The 22,227-nt window shown below is 42.2% G+C and overlaps 2 protein-coding genes across 2 annotated transcripts; one reads left to right on the top strand and one right to left on the bottom strand.

The window, feature by feature from the left end:
- Positions 1-1,084: 1,084 nt before the first annotated feature.
- On the bottom strand, positions 1,085-10,432 carry LOC131092568 (uncharacterized). The gene is made up of 9 exons (XM_058039334.1): positions 10,375-10,432; positions 10,141-10,222; positions 9,111-9,264; positions 7,950-8,095; positions 5,361-5,537; positions 4,290-4,403; positions 3,035-3,121; positions 2,078-2,225; positions 1,085-1,751 (listed from the first exon to the last, which is right to left on the bottom strand). Exons 1-9 carry the CDS (start codon positions 10,383-10,385, stop codon positions 1,720-1,722), a joined length of 951 nt encoding a protein of 316 aa, XP_057895317.1. The 5' UTR covers positions 10,386-10,432; the 3' UTR covers positions 1,085-1,719.
- A 134-nt stretch (positions 10,433-10,566) lies between these two features.
- Positions 10,567-21,896, top strand: SLC35E2B (solute carrier family 35 member E2B). The gene is made up of 9 exons (XM_058039474.1): positions 10,567-10,671; positions 13,357-13,888; positions 14,746-14,881; positions 15,724-15,851; positions 16,708-16,828; positions 17,294-17,347; positions 17,607-17,679; positions 17,883-18,028; positions 19,253-21,896. The coding sequence occupies exons 2-9, from the start codon at positions 13,573-13,575 to the stop codon at positions 19,491-19,493; spliced, it is 1,215 nt and encodes a 404-aa protein (XP_057895457.1). The 5' UTR covers positions 10,567-10,671; positions 13,357-13,572; the 3' UTR covers positions 19,494-21,896.
- The last annotated feature ends 331 nt before the right edge of the window (positions 21,897-22,227 follow it).

Here is a 22,227-nt window from a genome sequence, read left to right on the forward strand (position 1 = left end):
GGAATTGTGTGGGGAATTTGACATTTCTCATGGGACAGTGGGATCTCTTTGTGGGAATACACCCAGGGCTTTTTTTGGAATGTTTGATACCAGGTTTTCCTCAAAAATATTAAAATAATTGCTGGATTTGCTGTGAAGCTTGAAACAAATCTTGTGTACAACCAGCTGGGCTGCATTAAATTCTGTTTTAAAGGCCCAATAATAGAAATATGAGGAAAGAAATAGTTAAGGGTGAAATAGATAAGGGTGAAATAGATAAGGGTCAGATAAGCTGGTCAAATAATCTGATAACTTATATCCAGGAAGTTCAGGGTTAAAAATGGGGTTGAAATGCCTGTGGCACACTTGTATTAGCACACTTGCAAATGAGGTTTAAATTCCTCAGGTACATTTCATCACTTCTGATGAAGTTCTGGGCATTTCTCCCATGGAATTGAGATTAATGAATTTTTTGATTTCATAATTAATGTGTAACTCATTCCAGCAGCTGAGAGGGATGTGTGGAGCTGCCTTCAAATGGAGTTTTTGTTTGACAAGGAGATTCCTTTTGCAGGTAAAGGAGCTGGTTTGAAGTGAAGTTTTTGTTTTACCAGGAACCTTGGAAAGGGTTTCCCACTGGGCTGGGCTGAGGGAAGGACTGCAAAGGTTTTGTTGGGATGTTTAAATGTTTAATTCTTCCAGCACCAATCCCTGCTGCCACTTGTGGGGTGAAGTCAGAGGCAGCTGCTGCTCTGTCACACATTAACCTCTAAATGCCTCCCTGGGGCTGCAGGTAAAGGAATTTGAGTCAGGTTTAGGAGAGCAAGATGAGAAAAATACATATTTGTAATACAGGTTGTGATTTAGATGGTCAGGATGAGGAGAAAAAAATTACAGCAGTTTTATAGAATCCTTGTAAACCTCCCTAATAAGCTGTGGTAAATTTTTAATTTTAATTGCTTTTTGCAGTGTCTGAAGAGAAGTGTAGTGCCAATGTCCACAGCACCCAGGAATTCCAGTCCCAACCTCTTCCCTATTGAGTTTTGGAAGGGATTTCCCATTGAATTGGTGCTGTTCCATATGAAATAATTATCCAAACACAAACTGTGCTTATGCTTTATTACAAAATAGCCAGTAGTTAAAGGTTCCAGTCAATAAAATACCAAACTTTTAAATTACAATATTAAAGGCTTAATTGTAACAGTCCCCCTGGTGTGAAATGGCACCTTGGTTACACTGAGGAGGGCTGAGCTTACAGGGAGCATTTTCCATGGGTAGCTGGGGTTAACAAAAAATAATGGAAATATTCTGAAGCCAGAGGATGAAAAAAAGCCTTAGAAAGGGGACACCACTGTCACCAAACCATCAGGGCTGAGCTGCTCTGCAGGAGATCCAAGCTGGGCAGCACAATCCCCTTCTGAATTCAGGTACAGAGGGTGGGAGTGCAAATTTCCTTCATGATGTTTGTGTCTGCCCAGGCAGAAAGCACTGAAAGGAGCAGCTCACATGCAGGGGTGACCCCGTGTGTGTGACCCCCTGTGCTTCCAGAGCAGCAGGAAAAGCAGTGAAAGGTGCTTGGTCCCAGCTGGGAATTTCCCAAACAGGTTTTGCTTTAAGCTCTGTCCCACCTGCACTGCTCCAAGACACAAGTGACACCTTCCTGTCCCTGCTCCATCCTGGCACAGGGCAGGGCAGGAGCTCTGGGGTGGCTTCACTCTGTGGGAGCTGCACAGGGAGGGCTCAGGAGTCGATCCTTCCATAGGAGGAAAACACTGTGGGAAGAGAGGGAGCTCAGTCAGCAGCACTGAGAGACCCTGGGGACAGGAGCTTTGGGCTGTGCCACATCAGTGGCTTTACTGTGTGTGACAGAAATAGTGCGAGCAGAGATTTGCCCACACAGGTGGGATTCTTTAGACAGCAGCAGTTCTTGCTCAGGTTGGCATCAGCTTTGCCAGGGAAAAGCCAAATCTGTCCCACCCAACTTCTGAGCTTTGGCAGCCTGGTCACTCTGGGGCTGCTTGATTTGGGATCTGTTCAGGATTTCCCTGTGACTGGGACAGAACAGCTCCACCTCCCCAGGGCGTTTTTGGGTACTCACTTCTCTCCCTCAGCCCCTGCCCGAAGCTGCGGTAGACGTGGAGCAGAGCCCAGAGCAGAACAGATTTGATTGTGACAGAAATGCAGGAGCCAGTGATGAAAGCAGCTTCCAGGGTGTAAGAATTGCCTTTGCCCCACTCCCTGATCACCTGCAGGAAAAGGGAGACACCAAACCATCACCACAAAACCTCGGAGCCACAACGTGCAGCTGCATTTCTGAGAGGAGTCACCAGGTAGGAACTGGGGGAAAAGACAAAATAGAAACCCAACAGGTGACTTTGGAACCAGCTGAGTTTTCTGATTTCATGGTGTACAGTCCTGCTGGGCTGTGCCAGCTCAAACAGCCTGCACTAATGGGGAGCTGCATGTGATAAATGAGGCTGTGGGGGGCTGATGATCCCTGGGTGTTTGGGTGGGAAGGACTCGCAGCACTGGCACTCTCAGCATTCCAGCCCTGCCCAGCCTGGCTGCCCCTGGCTCTCCTCTCTCACATCTGGTGGGAGGTGCTCATTGATAAAGGTTTTATCAGTGTTACAGAGCCAAGAACCTGCCCCAAACTGGACTTTGTTGGGCTTGCACTGCCTTGTTTTGGCTACAGCAGAATCCTTAGCTGTGGGTGCTACCTAAGAAATTCTTTAAAATACAACAACTGAGCCCTGGTCAAATTCTCTGGCACCACTTGAGGCTTGTGTGAAGGAGGGGAGGTATTTTTGAGGAGTTTTGTATTTTGAACAAGAATTTGTTTCATTTTTCCCTCATCATTCTTTGCAGGGACTCCCAGAACCTCCCTCTGATCAGTTCAGGAGCAACCTGACTTCATCCCTGTGCTGCAGAGCTGATCCTGGAGAGGCAGGATGGGCTCTGCTCTCCTGAAATCCAGCAGGAGCTGCAGGAAGGGCAAAGCAACACCCTGGCCCTGAGGAGGATGAGGTGAGACCCCCAGCCCTGCTGCCCTTACCGTGTAGAGCAGGTAGGTGAGATAAACCACCTCAGGCACATTCTGGATCAGGAACACCCACACCAGGGGCTTCAGCTCTTTTAAAATCTGCAAAATAAGGTGAGATACAGCTTTTTTAAGGTGCTATTTATTCTAAAAAAATCTACAAATAGTTGATTTTTCATTGCATTCCAAGTGCTGGCTAAGCTGAGTTCTGAATTTTAGCATTGCTCTCCACTTCCCTTCTCCCTCTGAGTTTTTTAGCAGGAATTTCGGGCTGTTTTCCCTGACCTTTCTCTCTGGGCACACTCAGATTTTCTCTAGCAGCTGTTTTCACAGGTAACAGACTGAAAGCTCCCTGAGGCTTTTTCTCCACTTTTCTTTTTGCCACACAGAAGTGCAGTCAGTGAGGAGGGAAATGTGGGAGAAGCAAGAGGATTGAAGTGCCAGGGGAATTTCATTTCACAATTCCCCCAGGGGCTTGGGAAGGAGTAAAGGGACTGCAGCAGCCCTGGGCTGGGAGGGCAGGTCTGAGCAAAGGAAGGAAAAGCAGCTGAGCCTCTGGGGGTGGGAGCAGTGACTGTGCCAGTGTCAGGATTGGGTTTGATGCATCTGATCCCCCCAGGTTCCCCCCAAACCCAAAACTGATGTGTTTTAAAAGCACAATTTTAGCAAGAAAGCCATCAAAACACACAGGGAGCTGTATTTCAGCTGTCAGGAATTTGTGTGAATGACTAAAGCAAACAGCCCAGGAGCCTAAACCAACATCCACCCCCAAAAACCCCTCAACTCCTTCCTGGTAATAAAAACCTCACTTATCTGATGTACTTTGGCCCTCATTCTGCAATCACTCTTGGAAGAGAGGCTAAGGACTTCAGAGAAGGTTCAAAATCCCATTTCAAGTTCACAAATCTTCCAGGTTAACCTGGAAATTGTCCCTGAGCTTTGAAGGAGATGCCCCAACAAAGGACCCCTCATCTTTTTGGTGTGGGTTCCTAAGGATTTAAGGCCTGAGAACTGCTCCCAGTTTCACCCAGCCTTGGCAGAGAGGCAGAAATATTGAAGCCAGTGTGATCCTCCAGATTTCACTGAAGTGATCAAGGACTGAGACGAAAAACATCCCTCAGAATGGCCCAATGATGAGGTGACTGCTTCACTCCCTGTGCTCAGCTCAGACACAGATTTAAACAACGCCTGGCTTCAATATTGCTGCTGCTCTGCTTCTCCCTTCCCTGGGCAGTGCCACACCAGTGTGTCCCCTGCAGGTGCCACTCACTGCAGTGATGCCCACGGTGACCTTGAGGCAGCCCCAGACCACGCCTGTGGCTGAGATGATGTTGTGCAGCAGGGTGACCTCGTGCAGGCTGATCAGGAGGATGCACAGGCACAGCTGGGGGAGGAAACATTGCAGGGAATCACTCTTGGGAAAAAAAATATCTGCCACAAACCCCCTGGGTCTGAAAGCTGAATTATTCCTCAGGCAGGGACAGAGGTCATTCCCTGTATAACACAGCAGACAGAGCAAAGTAAAGCTGCAGGAAATGAGGGTGAGGGGTGCTTACAGAGTAACAGCTCTTGGGCTCACTTCCCCCTGCTGTAATTTCATTTTCTGTCTCACTGCCCTGCTGGTCAAGTTCCCCTCTCCCACTCCAGAATCATTTCCTCAATGCTGGAGCCTGGAGGCTGAGATGGGCAGGAACAGCCTTGCTCACTTCAGGGGTGTTGGAGCTCCTGGATGCAATTGTTTATTGGATAAACCTCCCCAAAATCAGCTCCTTTTGTGCAGGACAACAATGAAATCTATTTTGATTCATTTGGATGGATTTTAGCTAAGCTATAACAAACATATGGAGCTACAACCATTATTAATATAATGTAGCCATGATATTTTCTGAAAAATCCTTTCCTTAAGATTTTTATTCCTGAGAAGCTGAAAGCCCTCAAGAACAAAATGTAAACAATAATTATCTGCTGCTGTGGAATGCAACAAGTAAATCTTTGATTAGCCTATGTTAGTTATTTCTAATTAATGGCCAATCAGAGTCAGCTGAGAGACAGAGTCTGAGCCACAAAACTTTATAATTCTTTCTTATTTTATTCTTAGCTAGCCTTCTGATGAAACCCTTTCTTCTATTCTTTTAGTGTAGTTTTAATATAATATTTATCATAAAATAATAAATCAAGCCTTCTGAAACATGGAGTCAGATCCTCATCTCTTCCCTCATCCTCTGTGAACACCACCACAATGTAATAAAGGTAAGAGAGAGGGTTGATTTTGGAAAGGAATAATTCAGCTCAGCCAGCCCAAGGTATCATCAGGAAGAAGGAAAGAAGGGAATTTCTGTACCTGTGCCTGCAGATCAAAGGTGAGCATGGAGAAGCAGAGGTTGAGCATGAAGTACTGGGCCTGGAGGCTCTCCAGGGCTCCCCCCACCCTGAATGCCATCATGGACTGGCTCTGCATCAGGAGCAGGGCACAGATGACATCGAAGGACCCCACCAGCAGGATCAGCACAAAACGGGCCTGAGGGCAGAAACACCAGCATTTGATGTGTCTGATCAGCACCAGGTTCCTCCCAAACCCAAAAGTGATGTGTTTTAAAAGCACAGTTTTAGCAAGAAAATTCCTGCTTTAAGGACGGCTCAAGTGGTAAAATGTCCCTCAGGGTCACTGTCACATTCATGTTTTCTGGGAAAATCCCTTCACCCAGGAATTTTTTCCTGAGAAGCTTCAGAAAAAAGGGAAAACAAATTCTTATCTCATTTGCTTCTCCTGTGTGTGCCCCTTTGGAATGTGTTTGGGGATTGTTTACCCACAGGTGATTGTTTTATTGGGCTCTGCTGGGAGTTGTTTTCACTCTTTGGCTCAGTCAGGGTCAGGCTGTGTCTGGACTCCAGAGTCAGGAGTTTTCATTATTATCTTTTTATCATTCAGTAAGTATCCTTTCTGTTTTCTTTAGTATAGTTTAATATATTATAATATCATAAAATAATAAATGAGCCCTCTGAGAACATGGAGTCAGGTTCATCACTCCTCCCTGCCCCATAAGCACAATAGGTTACACTGATAGAAAATATTGATAATAGAAATTATTCTGGCTCAGGAAGCAGAGTTACAGTAATCCAAGTTACAGTTAGAGCAGTAAAAAAACCCCAAAATTACTTTTCACATTTATAGCAGGCTTTCCTTTGAAGTTCTTGTTTAATATTTAAACTGACTTGGCTGTGCATCTTAAAAGGAGCCTGCATTTCTTTGATATATTTTCCTTATTGGCCTGACCAACCCAGCCTGCTGCAGGTAAAGTGAGTTTAAATGGATGAGAAATAACCTGAATGATAAATAAACTGAATTATAAATAAACTGAATTGGCAAAGCTGCTTTGCTCCCTCTCCCTGGCTTGGCTGCCACTCCTGAACAGTAATTTTTGGATGACTTCACAGCTTTTGGAGAAATATGTGATAAAAAGAAAGCACTTCCTGGAAGCACAGCAAGTTGGAATTGAACTAGAAACCTTAGGAAGGGCTAGAAATCAATCCTTTAATGAATTTTACTGTTTTTAATGAATTTTACTGCTATGAAATGCAAACAAGATAACCTGGAGTGGCATCACTTTCCTTGCAGGCTCCCAGAAATGTCATAAATCACATTTAAGAGCACTGGGTAATGCCTAGCCTAGGTTACATTTATTTATTTCAGCCAGACATTCCACAGTGATAAAGCTGAAGCAGGGTAGGTGAAGGGAAGGATAAATTCTACAGAAATTTTGTGTAATTCTTTGATATTTCTGTTATTTTTGGGTGCTGCCATAAGGAAACTCAGAGACCAGCTCAGAGAAGATTTGCAGTTGTGGCTGTGCACGTTTTGTTGTGCAGTAGGGATAACTCAGCCTGATTCTGTTATCAGTAACAAAAATACATTAAGACATAAGAAATGCAAAAATACAAAAAACAAATTAAAAAACCCACCTAATTTTGTATTTAAAATACAAAAATTTAAATACAAAAATACCAAATAAATTCAAATATATAATATATATTTCTATTAGATCCAGCTATATATTTCTACCTATATATATTTCTATTATATACAGTATATATTTCTATCTATTATATATGAGATATAATAGAAATAATAATAAATAAAAATATACAATAAATAAACACAACCCTATAAATATAAAAGAACATATCATATATATAATAAAACAAATATACAAATAAACAATAATATAACAAATATATAAAAATATAATAAAACAAATATATGAAAATATCACATATCGTATTACATGAATATAATATATTTATCATCATATATGAATATAATACATATATATGATAAATATAATAATTATCATATAGAAAACAGTATATATATAGTATACTATATATACTATTATATATACTATATATACTATTATATATAGTATTAATATATACTATTAGTATATATACTAATAGTATATATAGTATTAATATATACTGTTATATATAGTATTAATAGTATATGCAATAAAATAGTAATATAATAGTATATGTAATAAAAATATATAGGCATGTGTATTCAAATATATAATAAATTTTAAAAATACTTAAAAATATATAATAATTGATTTTCAAGATATATTAATTTATATATAATATTTGATTTTTACATATAAATATATAAAAGTACATATACATATACATATACATATACATATATATATATATTTAAAATTATCTGTGTTAGCATGCTGCCTTCCCCACGCTGCATTTTCTGCATTTTCTGCATTTTCAGCCCCAGGCAGTGGGGGAAGGCAGAGCTGCTTTAGGAGCAGGCACTGACCAGGGGCTGAGGTTTCTGGGGGAAGGCAGAGCTGCTTTAGGGGCAGGCACTGACCAGCAGCTGAGGTTTCTGGGGGAAGGCAGAGCTGCTTTAGGGGCAGGCACTGACCAGCAGCTGAGGTTTCTGGCCTGCAGGGAGCAGGGTGAAGTTGATGATGGAGCGCAGCATCAGCAGCAGGATGGAGAGCACGAACACCACGAGCTCCTGGCGGTTCTCCTGCAGGATGCCCCTGCTCACATAGTACACACAGAACACTGCAGAGAGAGGGAACAGCAGTGCCAGCTCAAACAGGGGCAAAATCCCAGTTCTGTACCCACAGTCAGGGCTCAGAGGGGCCCCGAGGCTCCCCGGCCTTGGTTCTTACCAAGGAGCTTGAGCCAGGTAAGTAAACACTCCCTGCTCTGTTCAGCACACAGGCAATTAATAATTAGCTATTATTAGTTTATTATTATTATTATTATTATTATTATTATTATTATTATTATTATTATTATTATTATTATTATTATTATTATTATTATTATATTTTATTTTATTTTAATTCTATTTAATTTATTATATATGAAATACATGTGTAGATATAAATATATATATAAATATGTATATATGTTTATATAGACACATATATTTCATGTATAATAAATACATGTGTCTATATAAATATATATACAATATATATGGTAGATATATTTATACAATGTGTATATATTGTGTATATATTTATATACAATATATACATGCATGCGTATATATATAAGTATTTATAAATATATAAATATTATAAATACATGTAATAAAATTAAATAAAATTAATATTTAATTTTATTTCACGTATTTAATTTTAATTGTTTTAATTTTGATTTTATCTCATTTTAATTATTGATTTTTAAATTGTTTGTGAAGCACCACTATGAAAATGGCAGTGTATTATCCAAAGTGTCATTATAAATATAGTAATAACAACAATAATAAGGATAATGATGTTGTTGTAATTAAGCAGCAACTCAGGTTTCTTATATAAGAGATACTGGATGTTCACCTATTGCAGGAAAACTCACCAGCTGGGTCATTCTATGAATACCACACTGAACATTATGTCTAGCTGTTCATTTGAACTAAATGAAAGATTCTTCTTATTATTTTCAATATTATTTTCATTATTTTCTTTTTCACTATTATTATTTTCATTATTTTAATTTTCATTATTATTACTTTAATTATTATTTTAATTATTTTCATTATTTCCTCCACCCAAGCCGGGTTTCTTACCAGCTCCAACCAGCTGAATGAAGGAAATGGTGAAATCCTCCTCAGCCTGGCGCACCAGGGTCTCGATGGTCAGCCCTATGACACTCAGCAGGGACAAAATAGTGACACAGAAGTAGATCTTCACAGGGAATGAGAGCTCTGAGCATGGTTTTATCTGTAAAGGGAGAACATTCTTTAACACATCACGTAAAATAAATTCATTGTTGTTCCTAAAAATTACACTGAGGTGAGAGGGGTAAATGAGACAGTGCAGGGTTTCCTCTGGGAAGAGAAACTCCACTATTGAACTGAAACTCCCAAACTGCTGAGGAAGGGGGAAGTGTAACTTTATTTCAAAAATAATCTCAGCCTAGATAGTCCTGGGTATAAACCAGGACTATCTAGGCTGAGATTAATTATGAAATAAAGTTATACCCACAGCTTGGCTTTGTGCCTCACAGGCCATGGTGTTATAACCCACGGCATGGACACTGCCCACATACACACCTGTCAGAAATAACATTTCCCACGCTTTCACTTTTAGAAAACTGTAAACACAGGGTCAGTGTTCCCAGGAAGGCAAAGTCCTTCTCTTCTTTTATTAAAATATTTCAGGTGGAGCAAATCCTGGCAGGGATTTAACTCTCGGTTTGTTCAGCCAGAGGAGACTGAGGGGGACCTGAGGGGCTGCAGGGACAGCTCAGATCCCTGCTCTGGGACAGGGACACCCCCAGGGAACCCCTGAGCTGGGCCAGGGGGGTTCAGGTTGGATTTTGGGAAAGGTTCATCCCCCAGAGGGTGCTGGGCACTGCCCAGGAATAGGCACAGAGGCTGCCAGGGGTGCCCAGGGTGGGATTTGGGGGTGATCAGTGATCCTGAGGGTCCCTTCCAGCTCAGGACACTCCACGGTGCTGTCAGCAGAGCTGTGCCACGCCTCGGCGAGCTGACCTGACTTCGCAAGCGGATTTAAGCCATATTTTTCCACACCCCCCGGGGCAGAGAAGCGCGGCGGACAGCGGCAAGCCGCCGGCAGCAGCGGCGATGTACTCACGGGGCCGCAGGGCGTGGGGATGAGCTGCCGGTGCCGCGGGGTGAGGTTGGGCACGCTCGGCCCCGCCGCAGCCGCGGCGCCGCTGTGGGAGAGAGAGCGGGGCCGTCAGGGGCCGTACCACCCCCACCGCGGGGGGGAACGGCCCGCGACCCCCCATCCCCAGCACGGGCGCCTCCAGGGGAGCGCGGGGAGGCGCCCCCGCGCCGCGCGTGGTGCGGCCCGGCCCGCCCGTACCTGCCGTCCATGGCGGCGGCCGCGGGCCCTACATGGCTGCGGAGGGGTCCCGGCGGCGCTTCCGGGGCCGGCCCGCCCCGCGTCACTTCCCCGGCACGGGCGGGAAGCGCTGCCGGGCTCCTCCCGGGCGGCGGGGCCGCCGCGCTCCCGCCCCTCCGCCCCGGGGGTCCCGTCGGCGCTGGGCAGCCCGCCCGGCTCGATGGAGGGGCGGCCCGCGGCGAGGCGCTGTGCGCGGCTGTACCCGGCAGCGAGTGCCCCGTAACCCCCGCGGCTCGGCTCGGTCTCCTCGTGCTTTGGGTAAAATGGCCTCCCCGCCGCCGCGGGGACAAAGGGGCGAGCCCGGGGCCCGGCGATGCGCGGCCGGACCGGCTCTGCAGCACGGGGCTCCGGGCACGGCACGGGATGGGCGGCCGCTGCCCGCTGCTGCCCAGCCCGGTGCTACCAGAGCTTGGTGCTACCAGAGCTTGGTGCTGCCGTTGTTCGGTGCTGCCCAGCCCGGTGCTACCGGAGCCGTGGAAGCGCCGGGGCTGCGGCAGCAGCGAGCGCGGAGCGCAGGTGCCGGCCGGGATGCGCTGAGGGCTCCGGGGATGCAGGGAGGGATGGAGGGAGGGATGAGAGCGGCGGAGGAGGATCCGAGCCGGGCCCGGCAGGGGGATGGCGGTGCTGGCAGCCCCCGGGCCCGGAGGATGGCTCGGAAGGGTCTCGGTGATCCCGGGAGGGCTCCGAAGCCGCTGCGGTGTGAGGGGAGCTGCGGGCACCGGGAATGAGAACGGGGATAGGAATGGGAATGGAGAGAGGTTGGGAATGTGCGGGGGATGCTCCGGGAGCTGCGGGCACCGGGGATGGGGATGGGGATGGGGATGGAGCGCGGTCGGGAATGCGCAGGGAAGGCTCTGGCAGTGGGTGAGCAGAATCACAGCTGGGATGGCACAGAGGGCTGAGCTGTTTCAGCCTTTCAGCCTCTTCTGTTCTATTTGCAGTGTTTGTAACATCTGGGATGCTCTCCTGCCGTCAGTGAGCGGTGTTAATGAGCGAGGCTTGCTCAGGGTGCTGGATTTTGTGCTCTTGCTGTGTTTGGAGCAGTGTTTGAGTGACCTTTAGCATAACGGATGAAGGGTCATGGACACAACCCTTTGGTTTTTCACTGTCACAGCAGCCTCAGCTTCTCCAGCCCTTGCAACGCATTGAGCTTTAGTTTCTATTTGTGAAAAGCCGACTTTCCAAAGTTCTCCGTGGATATTTTTTCCGCCATAATTGTTACTAGGAGTGTAGTTAAGGGTTGGAGAAGATACAAGGAGGGTGAGAGGCGCTCACACTGCCGGTTCTTTGTGAGTAATCCAAGAGAAACAAGTGCCAAGCGCTGCCACGTTTTCATCTGTTGGTAAACATCAGCTGCTGGTTGGCCTTGAGGGAGGAAGACTGAATTAGTTCCAGATGGAGAACTCTTTCAGCCCATTTAGACTTTCCAGTTGATTAAAGCCAGCAGGTCAGTAATTTAGGGGGGTAATTTTGTTGTTGTTTGCTGTTCTGCTCCGTGCCGTGTGTGGAATCAGTGATATCAAAGCTGATATCAAAGCTGATATCACAGCGCTGCTGAGGGCGGGGTTTTGGTTGTGCTTAATTGGCCGTGGTTTTAATTAACTTGTATAAACAGAAAAAAAACTGTGATAATTAACTGTTTTGAATTAGAGGGGTATTTTTTTTAATGACCTGGAAAAGGAGGAGGAGTCAAGAATCCGTTTTTCTGAGCAAATTCTCTTGGAGAACGTGTCTCTTTTTTCAGAGTTTTGTGTTAGACTGGGTCAGCACAGGTTTGTGGTTTAATGGGATCATTTCAGAGGGTCCCATTCCTCAGTGTGCTGCTGGCATGAATTCCTGGAAAAATGGGAAGAGATAAGGGCAGGGAGATGGAAATCATCAGTGCATGGCTGTAGCAACCAGAGAATGTGAGGAATGGAAAATTTCACTTTTCAAGCAGCTGCTGTGTAGGATACTGAGACTGACACCAGATATTGAACTCCTCAGTGTCTCTTTGTTGTTTATTTGAGATGCCACATTGAACATTTAAACATTAAAAATAAAATTAATTTATAATTTATATATAATAATTAATACATTAATAACATTAAAAATAAAAGTTTAAAAACTTAAAAATAAAATCTTAAAAAAGATTGAACTGTTTGCAAGATCAGGGCAGGTGCAGTAGCTTTGTTAGAACTCTTGCATTTCTCTTTCTTTCACAGGGTGGTTTTGTTGTTCCCTCTGCTCTGCTTCTGTAACTTGCCACGTTTTGTGTAATTTATAAAAGGAAAATGCTCTGCTTGCACATAATTTAATGCCTTTTGCTGCCAAATCTGTTAAAAAGGCATTAAGAATGAGTTGCAAGTGCTAATATTGGATTGGAAGGTGTGGTAAAATGAGGAATATTGCATTATTCCCATGTAATTAAATAGATAACCACTCTGGAAAGCTCTTGGACATATTTCCCTACTTTTTTCACCTGGATACATGTACCAGGGTAGCTCTGGGATTACTGGGGTTACAGCCCTTGATTATTGCTGTCTTTGCTCAGGTTGATTACAGGTTAATTAGTCTGAAAGGCAGAGGTTCCTGCCTGGATTTGCTGGGTTGGGAAGGTTTTCCTGGGGAGTGTTTAAAGGCAGACTGAGATCAAAGACACTGTGGAATCTGGAAGAGGAGTTAGTTATAATTGGAAAGGCTGTGTTGAGGTGCTCCAGAGGGAAAAGGACATAAAACCACCAAGTCTGGTGGGTGGGTGGGTGTTATTTTAGAATAAAAAACCTCCCTAAGATTAGTTCTTGTTGCTTAATCTTGGCATGAAGACATCAGGAGTTCAAAATCCAGCCTGAGGGATTACAGAACTCTCTTTATCTTTCATAAAGTGTAGGTGAAATGTGCTGTCTTTGCTGCATTAGGGATATAAAACATCACACTTTTTCTTTCCCTTTTTCCCCCCTTTAGGCAGAAAACATGGAGCAGCCCACATGAAGAATCCTTTGGAGTTTCTATTCCTCCAAGATGTTCTTTGAAGGACCAAACCCAGTTTTGCAGGCCCCTGGGAGATGAAGCATTGACCACACGACATTTTTATTTCAACGAGTGCTTTCTCAGCCTCGCTTGTGAAGGACAGAGAATATTTTGGAAATATTTAGGAAATATTTGTTTCTCCACCTCGCCATGACGAGCGCCCTGACCCCGGAGGCCCCGAGCCCTCCCCAGCTGGAGGAGAAGCCAAAAGGAAAATCCCTGTTCCAGCTGGGCTCCCTCTTTGCTAACAGGAGTGAGAAATTTGTGATTGCTCGCAGTGACAGCCTGCCAGAGGAGAATGTGCTGAAAATCACAATCACAGAGACCACGGTCATCGAGTCCGACCTGGGCATCTGGAGCTCCCACGCCCTCATCTACCTCACTCTGTGGTTTTTCTTCAGCTTCTGCACTCTGTTCCTGAACAAATACATCCTGTCCTTGCTGGAGGGAGAGCCCAGCATGCTTGGTACCCTGCTCTTCCTGAATTCTGGGGGAAATTGGTTTGTTTAATGGAATGGGAGCCCCCAAAAAACTCCCAGAGTGTTTGGATAATGCTGGCAGGAGCAGGGAGGGGTTTTTGGGGTGTCTGTGCAGGGATGAGTTGGGCTGGGTGATCCCTTCCAGCTCAGGATGTTCCATCATCCTGGGATTGATCATTCCAGATAAAGCTGAGGGAGAGAATGCTTCAATTGAAGTGGAAAATGTTTGGTTTGGAAGGTGTGGGGAGGGATTTGGGGCTGGGAACTTGGGATTTTGGCCTTTAAAGTCCTATCATCCTATGACTGATAATTCCAGATAAAGCTGAGGGAGAGAATGGTTCAATTGAAGTGACAAATGTTTGGTTTGGAAGGTGTGGGGAGGGATCTTGGGATTTTGGCCTTTGAAGTGGTTTCTGCCACTCTCCTTTCCTCCACTTGCTGAAAGATGAAATTTTCCTCGTAGAGGAGCTTTAAGAGGAAAAATAAAAAGTAATTTTTTTTAGTTTTCTGTGCTGGAGGATTTAACAAAAGTCAAATTTTGAGTAAATTGTTGATACTCTCCTGAACTGTGCGGTGCAAGAGTTACCTTTGGTTATCTCTCTTAGCAATGCCCATTTTAGTTCTTTTTTTTCTTCTTAAGAGGCAAACAAAGGGCACTTTATCTGTGAACCAGGTTTATAAACATTTGCTTTATAGAAATAAAGGGCTTTAGTGAGAATATATAAAGCACACACTGCCAAAACCACCACAGAGAGGTTTGTGTAAGAGATTTTCCCATGACAGTTGATTTGTTGTGTTCCAGCTCGTGACCTGACTCGATTTCCCCTCTCTGATCCTTTTTCAGGTGCTGTTCAGATGCTTTCCACCACCTTCATTGGCTGCATCAAGATGTTTGTCCCCTGCTGTCTGTACCAGCACAAGACCAGAATCTCCTACCCCCCAAATTTCATCATGATCATGCTCTTTGTTGGATTAATGAGGTAAATAAAAAACATTTCCTGCTCTATCTTTGCTAATATTTCTGCTTTTCCAAGCCAAAATTCTGTTCTTGTGAAATGTCCCAGAATAATTTTATTTTTATTTGCTGTTCTTTACCCAGATTTCAATTTTTGGGCCCATTTTTTCAGTTCTCACTTCTATTTCCATTTACTTTCTCCCTGCTCTCTGTTGAGGCTGATGTTTGTTTAGTGCATTAATATTTATCAGCCTTTTGCCTCAAAAGTCATCCAGGCTATTAAAATTTATCTTTTGAAAAGTAAATATTTGCTGGGTGCTGGGGTTGTGTTAGTTTGTGGTGGAGGAGGGAATAAAAATGCCTCGTTTTGTTTCCTCTGCCCTGCAAAACTGATAAAGAAAATCAAATAAGTGATAAATTCAATTAATTTCAGAGTTTAAACAGTGGTAATTATGAGCATATCTAATTTACACTAAAGATGGATAACTGCAAATAAAGTTTCCTTGGTGATTTTCTGTTTTATAGAAGATTTTCACTTTTTTAACTGAACCTGTTGAAAACTTTGACTTAAAAAATGCTCACTTGAACCTTGGAGTGAGTTAAAAAGTAAATTTGTTTTCTGGAAATGCACTCTGCAGCCAAAGACATTCCACATTGCCCAAGAGTGCCTTTATTTGCTTTAAATAAATAATGTTTAAGCCACATTGAAAGATCTGACCTTACAGGTGCAGGAGAAATTTCAGTGCAATTCTTTTTATGCTGAGTGCCTAAGAGTAGCTCCTGAAGCATTATTTTAATTTCTTCTGGTGCAGTAATGAATTAATTCATTTTAAAAATTAATTTATTGTGATTTTTCTCCTTCTGCAGATTTGCAACAGTGGTGCTGGGGCTGGTGAGCCTGAAGAATGTGGCAGTGTCATTTGCAGAGACTGTGAAAAGCTCAGCTCCCATTTTCACTGTCATCATGTCCCGCATGATTCTGGGGGAATACACTGGTGAGGCCTGAAATGAGATTAATTAATCTCTTCTTAATTGGCTGTGGTGGAAATCTGACCACTAAAATTAATAAAATATGATAAATATGACATAATAATATAATAGAGAATATAAATATCCATTATTCAATATTTATTATCCAATATTCATTATTTGATATTCATTGTTCATTATGTATTCTATATAAATAAATTATATTATATATAACATTATATATATTTGTTATATATTATATATTATATATTATATATTATATATTATATATTATATATTATATATTATATATTATATATTACATATATATTATTTACTACATACTATATATTATATACTACATAGTACATGTTATATTATATATACTACATACTATATATATTGCATATTTTATATATTGTATATATTATACATTATACATTATATATTATATCATGTTATATCATTATATCATATAATCTTATACTATATTTTATTATACTATTTTATTATATTTATAATAGATATTATACATAATATATATAATAGATACAATGTGTTATATATAATATACATAATATGTAATATATAATATATATAAATATGTAATATATATTATATATATAATATGTAATATATAATCTATAACATATATAAAATATATAATATAAAATATAATAAATGAATCTGGAAGAATCTACAATGAATTTATAGTATTTAAAGGGTTTGGTGGAAGGGGATTGTTGTTATTTTTCTGTCAAGAAATTATTGTGGCTTTAAAAAACTGAAGTTCAGTGTGGTCCTTTTTACTTGCTGTTGGGGATTTCAAATTCTCTCCAATACAAAAATAACAAATAATGATTCTGTCCCTTTTTCCTGCAGGGTTGCTGGTGAATCTGTCCCTGATCCCTGTGATGGGGGGCCTGGCTCTGTGCACAGCCACCGAAATCAGCTTCAACATCCTGGGCTTCTCTGCAGCCCTGTCCACCAACATCATGGACTGGTGAGCACTGGCAGCTCTGCGGTGGGGGAACACAATTAATTTAATTAGGAGAGGAAAGGAAATTGGTTAACACGGCTCATTGTGTACAGTGCATTCAAATGTTGGTATTGAAAATGCATTTTAAATCAATTCATCTTATTATTAAAAATATAAATTATTCTTACTTATTCTCTTATATCTAACAGCATATTGAGGTTAAATAATAAAATTTCATCAGCCCAAACTCCTTTTTGTTGAAACATTTATCCACCTGAGAAACATTTATTGTAGAAACATTTATCCACTTGAGGATTGATGAATTGATTGATTTGTCCTAATTAAAATACAGCTAAATGGTGGGGTTTAATTTTTTTAATTGTTAAAAAATTTTCTAAATGTTTTAATTTTAAAATTTACATTTAAATATTTTTTATGTTTAAATTTTTTTTTGTTAATATTTAATTTTTTTTTCTTTTTCTTCTCTAGTTTGCAAAACGTCTTTTCCAAAAAACTGCTCAGTGGAGATAAATACAGATTTTCGTAAGTATTCAAAATATTTCAGATTTGGTTTTATTAGGGATGAATAAATAAATTGAATATTTATCATTTTATTGCACCAAGGTGTAAATCTGATCATCTTTATTATTTTATCAGGGTAAGAAAACTCCCTGAGCTCCCACTGCAAGCTTCAGAACTCCCAGAAATAAATATTTAAAAATAGAAATATAAATAAAATGTAAATATTTATATAAAAATATTATTTTAATTTTTTTAATTTTATTTTTTTTTCCCTTTGTAGAGCCCCAGAGCTTCAGTTCTACACAAGTGCTGCTGCTGTGGTTATGCTCATTCCAGCTTGGATCTTTTTCATGGTAATTTGAATTCATTATTTTACTTAATTTAGGGATTTTTTAAAATTAATTTCAGGATCTGAATGTCTTGTATGTTTTTGGGCTAAAATTTAAATATAAAACTCTCTGCTTCCAACAGTTGGGTGAAAATAATTTTTAGATTTTTCTCATGAACTGAACACTCTACTTTTTTTTTTTTGGTTGGTTTTTTTTTGACATTTTAGGATGTGCCTGTGATTGGGAAAAGTGGGAGAAGCTTCAGCTACAACCAGGACATTGTAATTCTGCTCCTGATTGATGGAGTCCTGTTCCACCTGCAGAGTGTCACAGCCTATGCCCTGATGGGCAAAATCTCCCCTGTCACTTTCAGGTAAAATTCAGCTTTATTTTCTATTTTTTAATCAGAAATATTATTTAATTTTCTTTGATCAGGAGCACTGGTTTGTATTTTTTGATCAGGAAACATTATTTTCTATCTTTTTGTCAGGAACACTGTTTTATATTCCTTTTCAGCAATGTTTTTTTATAATTTCTTTCTTGGCCAGCAACACCATTTTATAATTTTTTGGTCAGGAATGTTATTTTATAATTTTTTGGTCAGGAACATTATTTTATATTCATTTTGAGGAAGTGGATTTTCAGGTGGTGTTTTAAAAAAAGGATAACTAAAGCTGTTTTGCAAAGAAATTCATGAGGTAAATCACAGAATACTTGGGGCTGGAAGTAGAATCTGAGATGGTGCTAAAATAGTGGAAAATTAAGGTTTTTGCAAAGAAAACAATGAGGAGAATCACAGAATGGTTGGGGTTGGAAAAATCTGAGGTGATGTTTAAAAAAACAAGGAATTCTTAACAGGTGTTTTGTGAAGAGATAAATGAGGGGAATTCCAGGATGGATGGGGATGGAAGTGGAATTTCAGGTGGTGCTAAAAAAAATGGAAAATTAAGGTTTTTGCAAAGAAATGAACGAGGGAAGTCATGGGATGTTGGGGTTGGGAGTGGAATTTGATGGTGTTTAGGGGCAAGGCTGACATCAAAGCCAGGATGTGGCAGAGCTGCTGTCCCCTCACATCCTCCTCACATCCCTGATGTCCCCTCACATCACCAATGTCCCCTCACGTCCCTTCACATCCCCAATGTCCCCTGCTGTGCCCTCACATCCCCAATGTCCCCTCATTTCCCCTCAGGTCTCCAATGTCCCCTCACATCCATAATGTCCCCTCAATTCCCCAGTGTCCCTTCATGTCCTTTCACATCCCCAATGTCCCCTGCTGTGCCCTCACGTCCCAATGCCCCTTCACATCCTCAATGCCCCCTCACATCCCCAATGTTCCCTCACGTCCCCTCATGTCCCTGCTGTCCCCTCACATCCCCAATGTCCCCTCATGCTGTGCCCCCATGTCCCCAATGTCCCCTGCTGTCCCCTCACATCCCCAATGTCCCCTGATGTCCCCTCACATCCCCTGCTGTCCCCTCATGGCCCCCCTCATCCCCAGTGTCCCCTCACATCCCCTGCTGTCCCCTGATGGCCCCCCTCATCCCCAGTGTCCCCTCACATCCCCTGCTGTCCCCTGATGTCCCCGCTGTCCCCGCAGCGTTGCCAGCACTGTCAAGCACGCGCTGTCCATCTGGCTCAGCATCATTGTCTTTGGGAACAAGATCACCAGCCTGTCAGCCGTGGGCACCGTCCTGGTCACCGTGGGCGTCCTGCTCTACAACAAGGCCAAGCAGCACCAGCAGGAGACCCTGCAGAGCCTGGCCATGGCCCCACAGCCCTCAGGGCCTGCCGAGGACACCGAGCCCCTCGTCCCCAAGGAGCTGGAACCCTACGATTAATGGGTTAATCATAAACAGCTGAGTGTGGCTCCATGGAGATCCTCCTGGGTGGGGCTGTTCCTCTGGTTCCTCTGAGTTCCTCAAATCCTCCTGGTTGTGGCTGTTCCTCAAGTTCCTCTGAGTTCCTGAAATCCTCCTGGATGTGGCTGTTCCTCTGGTTCTTTGAGTTCCTGAAATCCTCCTGGATGTGGCTGTTCGTGAAATCCTCCGGATGTGGATGTTCCTTTGAGTTCCTGAAATCCTCCTGGATGGGGTTGTTCCTTAGGTTCATCTGAGTTCCTCAAATCCTCCTCTCCGAGTTCTTCAAATCCTCTTGGATGTGGCTGTTCCTCAAGTTTCTCTGAGTTCCTCAAATCCTTCTGGATGGGGTTGTTCTGAGTTCCTCAGATCGCCCTCTCTTGAGTTCCTCAAATCCTCCTGGATGTGGCTGTTCCTCAGGTTCCTCTGAGTTCCTGAAACCCTCCTGGATGTGGCTGTTCTCTGGTTCTTTGAGTTCCTGAAATCTCCTGGATGTGGTTGTTCCTCTGAGTTCCTGAATTCCTCCTGGTTGTGGTTGTTCCTCTGAGTTCCTGAATTCCTCCTGGTTGTGGTTGTTCCTCTGATTCCTCTGAGTTCCTGGCTGGTCTCACCCAGGATTTGAAGCAAGAAGGAGCTGGGAAGGATCCAGAAAAACCTTGGGAACCTGATGCCCCAAAGAGAGGACCTGGAACGTGGCAAACTTGGCCTTTGTTGTCTCTCCTTGACTCCAAATTGTTGTGTCTCACACCAAATCACACCCAGGCCTGTGCTGTGGAAGAACTTTGGTGTCCTGTGGGAAAACAATTAAAACAATTGCTTTAATTGTCCTTCCCCATCCAAACAATGTGAAAATGGGGCCCCACCACTGAGTTCTGCTGGCAGAGGGATGCAGTTGGTGCCTCGTGGAAGTTTCTGGATGTTCTCTGCATTTCCTGAGCTGTGGTGCAGAGATGGAAGAGTCCAAGGAGGGAATTGTCCCACCCCGAGCCCTGAGGGCCCCCAAACCCTGCCAGAGCTCCAGGAGCATCGTGACAGCACCAGAAGGGATTTTGGGGTGGATTTTGATTTTTCTGCAGGGCAGGAGTTGGACTGGATGGTCCTTGTGGGTCCCCTCCCACTCAGGGGCTTCCATAATTCCAAAAGGGTTTGGAAATCCCACCCTTTTCTCCCAAAAATAAACCAACTTTATTGAGGCAAACTGTGGGAAACGAGCTGTGGTGAGCTCCTGTTGCAGGCTACAAATCCAGGATCTGTAGTGGATTAAAATATAAAAATGTAATATGGAAATATTGCATTCTGTTCATTTATTGACAAAATGGAAATGCAAATATTCACACACATACCCGGTGTAAATTGGGATTCCCACCCTTTTCTCTCCCAAAAATAAACAACTTTAGTGAAGCAAAGTGTGGGAAGTGAGCTGTGGTGAGCTCCAGCTGCTGCCTACAAATCCAGGATTTGTAGTGGTTTAAAATATAAAAATTTAATGTGGAAATGTTGCATTATTGACAAAACTGAAATGCAAATATTCACACACATAGCCTGTGTAAATGGAGTGTTGAATTCAATATTTGTAGTTGCTTAGAGGTTAAAAACCACTGAAAATTGTGGTGGCAAATCTCTGTATTTCTGTAAAAAAACAATTTTGTTGTTTTAATTTCATTTTGTTATGCATGAGGAAAGAAACTGATTTTTTAAAATATTATTTCTAAGAGTGCAACAAAAGGCTGCCTTTTAGAAACTCAGGGTTATGAGTCTGACCTGTGTGTAAAATATCTAATTTCTGATTATATAAAGAAATCTCAGAGGCATCTGTGACAGATGGGAGGAATATTAACCATAAACTGAGGCAAATCTTGATTTCTGCTGCTTTTAAGTTTCCTTTTTTTTAAAAGGAAATTTGTTTTCTGTGGTAGATCAAAGATTAAAAGTTCATTTTCCTTTTGAACAGTCAGTTTTGACAAAAAAAAAAAAAAAAAAGCACACATGTAGCTACAAAAACATTCACATGGACTTTTTGGGAACAAAAATTAAATTAAAATGAGTGGATTTTAATAATTTCCACTATTCTGGAAGGTTGGAGCATGGATGTATAGTGGTAAAAATAACGGTTATCAGGAAATTACAATTGGAATTCCTGTAAAATCACATTTCCACACCTCAGTGGAATCTTGGGGCAGATTCCCCAAAGATCTGAGGGAGAAAAATGCCAATTTTTTCATCCTTGTGTATGTGATATGTCTGTGGTATTTTGTTTTCTTTTGTACTCTTGTCACTTTTATAAAAGCTGTGGACTGTGGAGCTCTGTGGTTTTTTTTTTTTTTAATTTGTTTTCTGCCAAATACACTGAGATTTTTGAAACTATAACTACAAAAAATACCAAAAGTGTGTTTTGTGTCATATTTCTGCTTTAGGTTGCTCTGCTCTCACATAAATCCCATCATTTTAAATGATTTTTAAAAAATCCCAGCATTTTGGGATTTTCTAAATTGTTTTTCTTTGACCCTGGGAGGATTTGGGATTGGGATTTTAACCCCTGCTCTGCTGGGCTTTGTCCCTTTGTGTATTTTTCTTTGCCATCTTTTTAGCCTTTGTTTTATGTAGATTAAACAAACCAAAAACCTTTTAAATCTTCTTTTCCCTTGTGTAAACAAGGAGCTTTTTGCTCTTTGTAAAGAATTTTCCACGCCAGCTCTTCCTGTGACAGAAAAATTGA

Source organism: Melospiza georgiana, chromosome 22 (assembly GCF_028018845.1).
Source record: "Melospiza georgiana isolate bMelGeo1 chromosome 22, bMelGeo1.pri, whole genome shotgun sequence".
NCBI classification, from domain to species: Eukaryota; Metazoa; Chordata; class Aves; order Passeriformes; family Passerellidae; genus Melospiza; species Melospiza georgiana.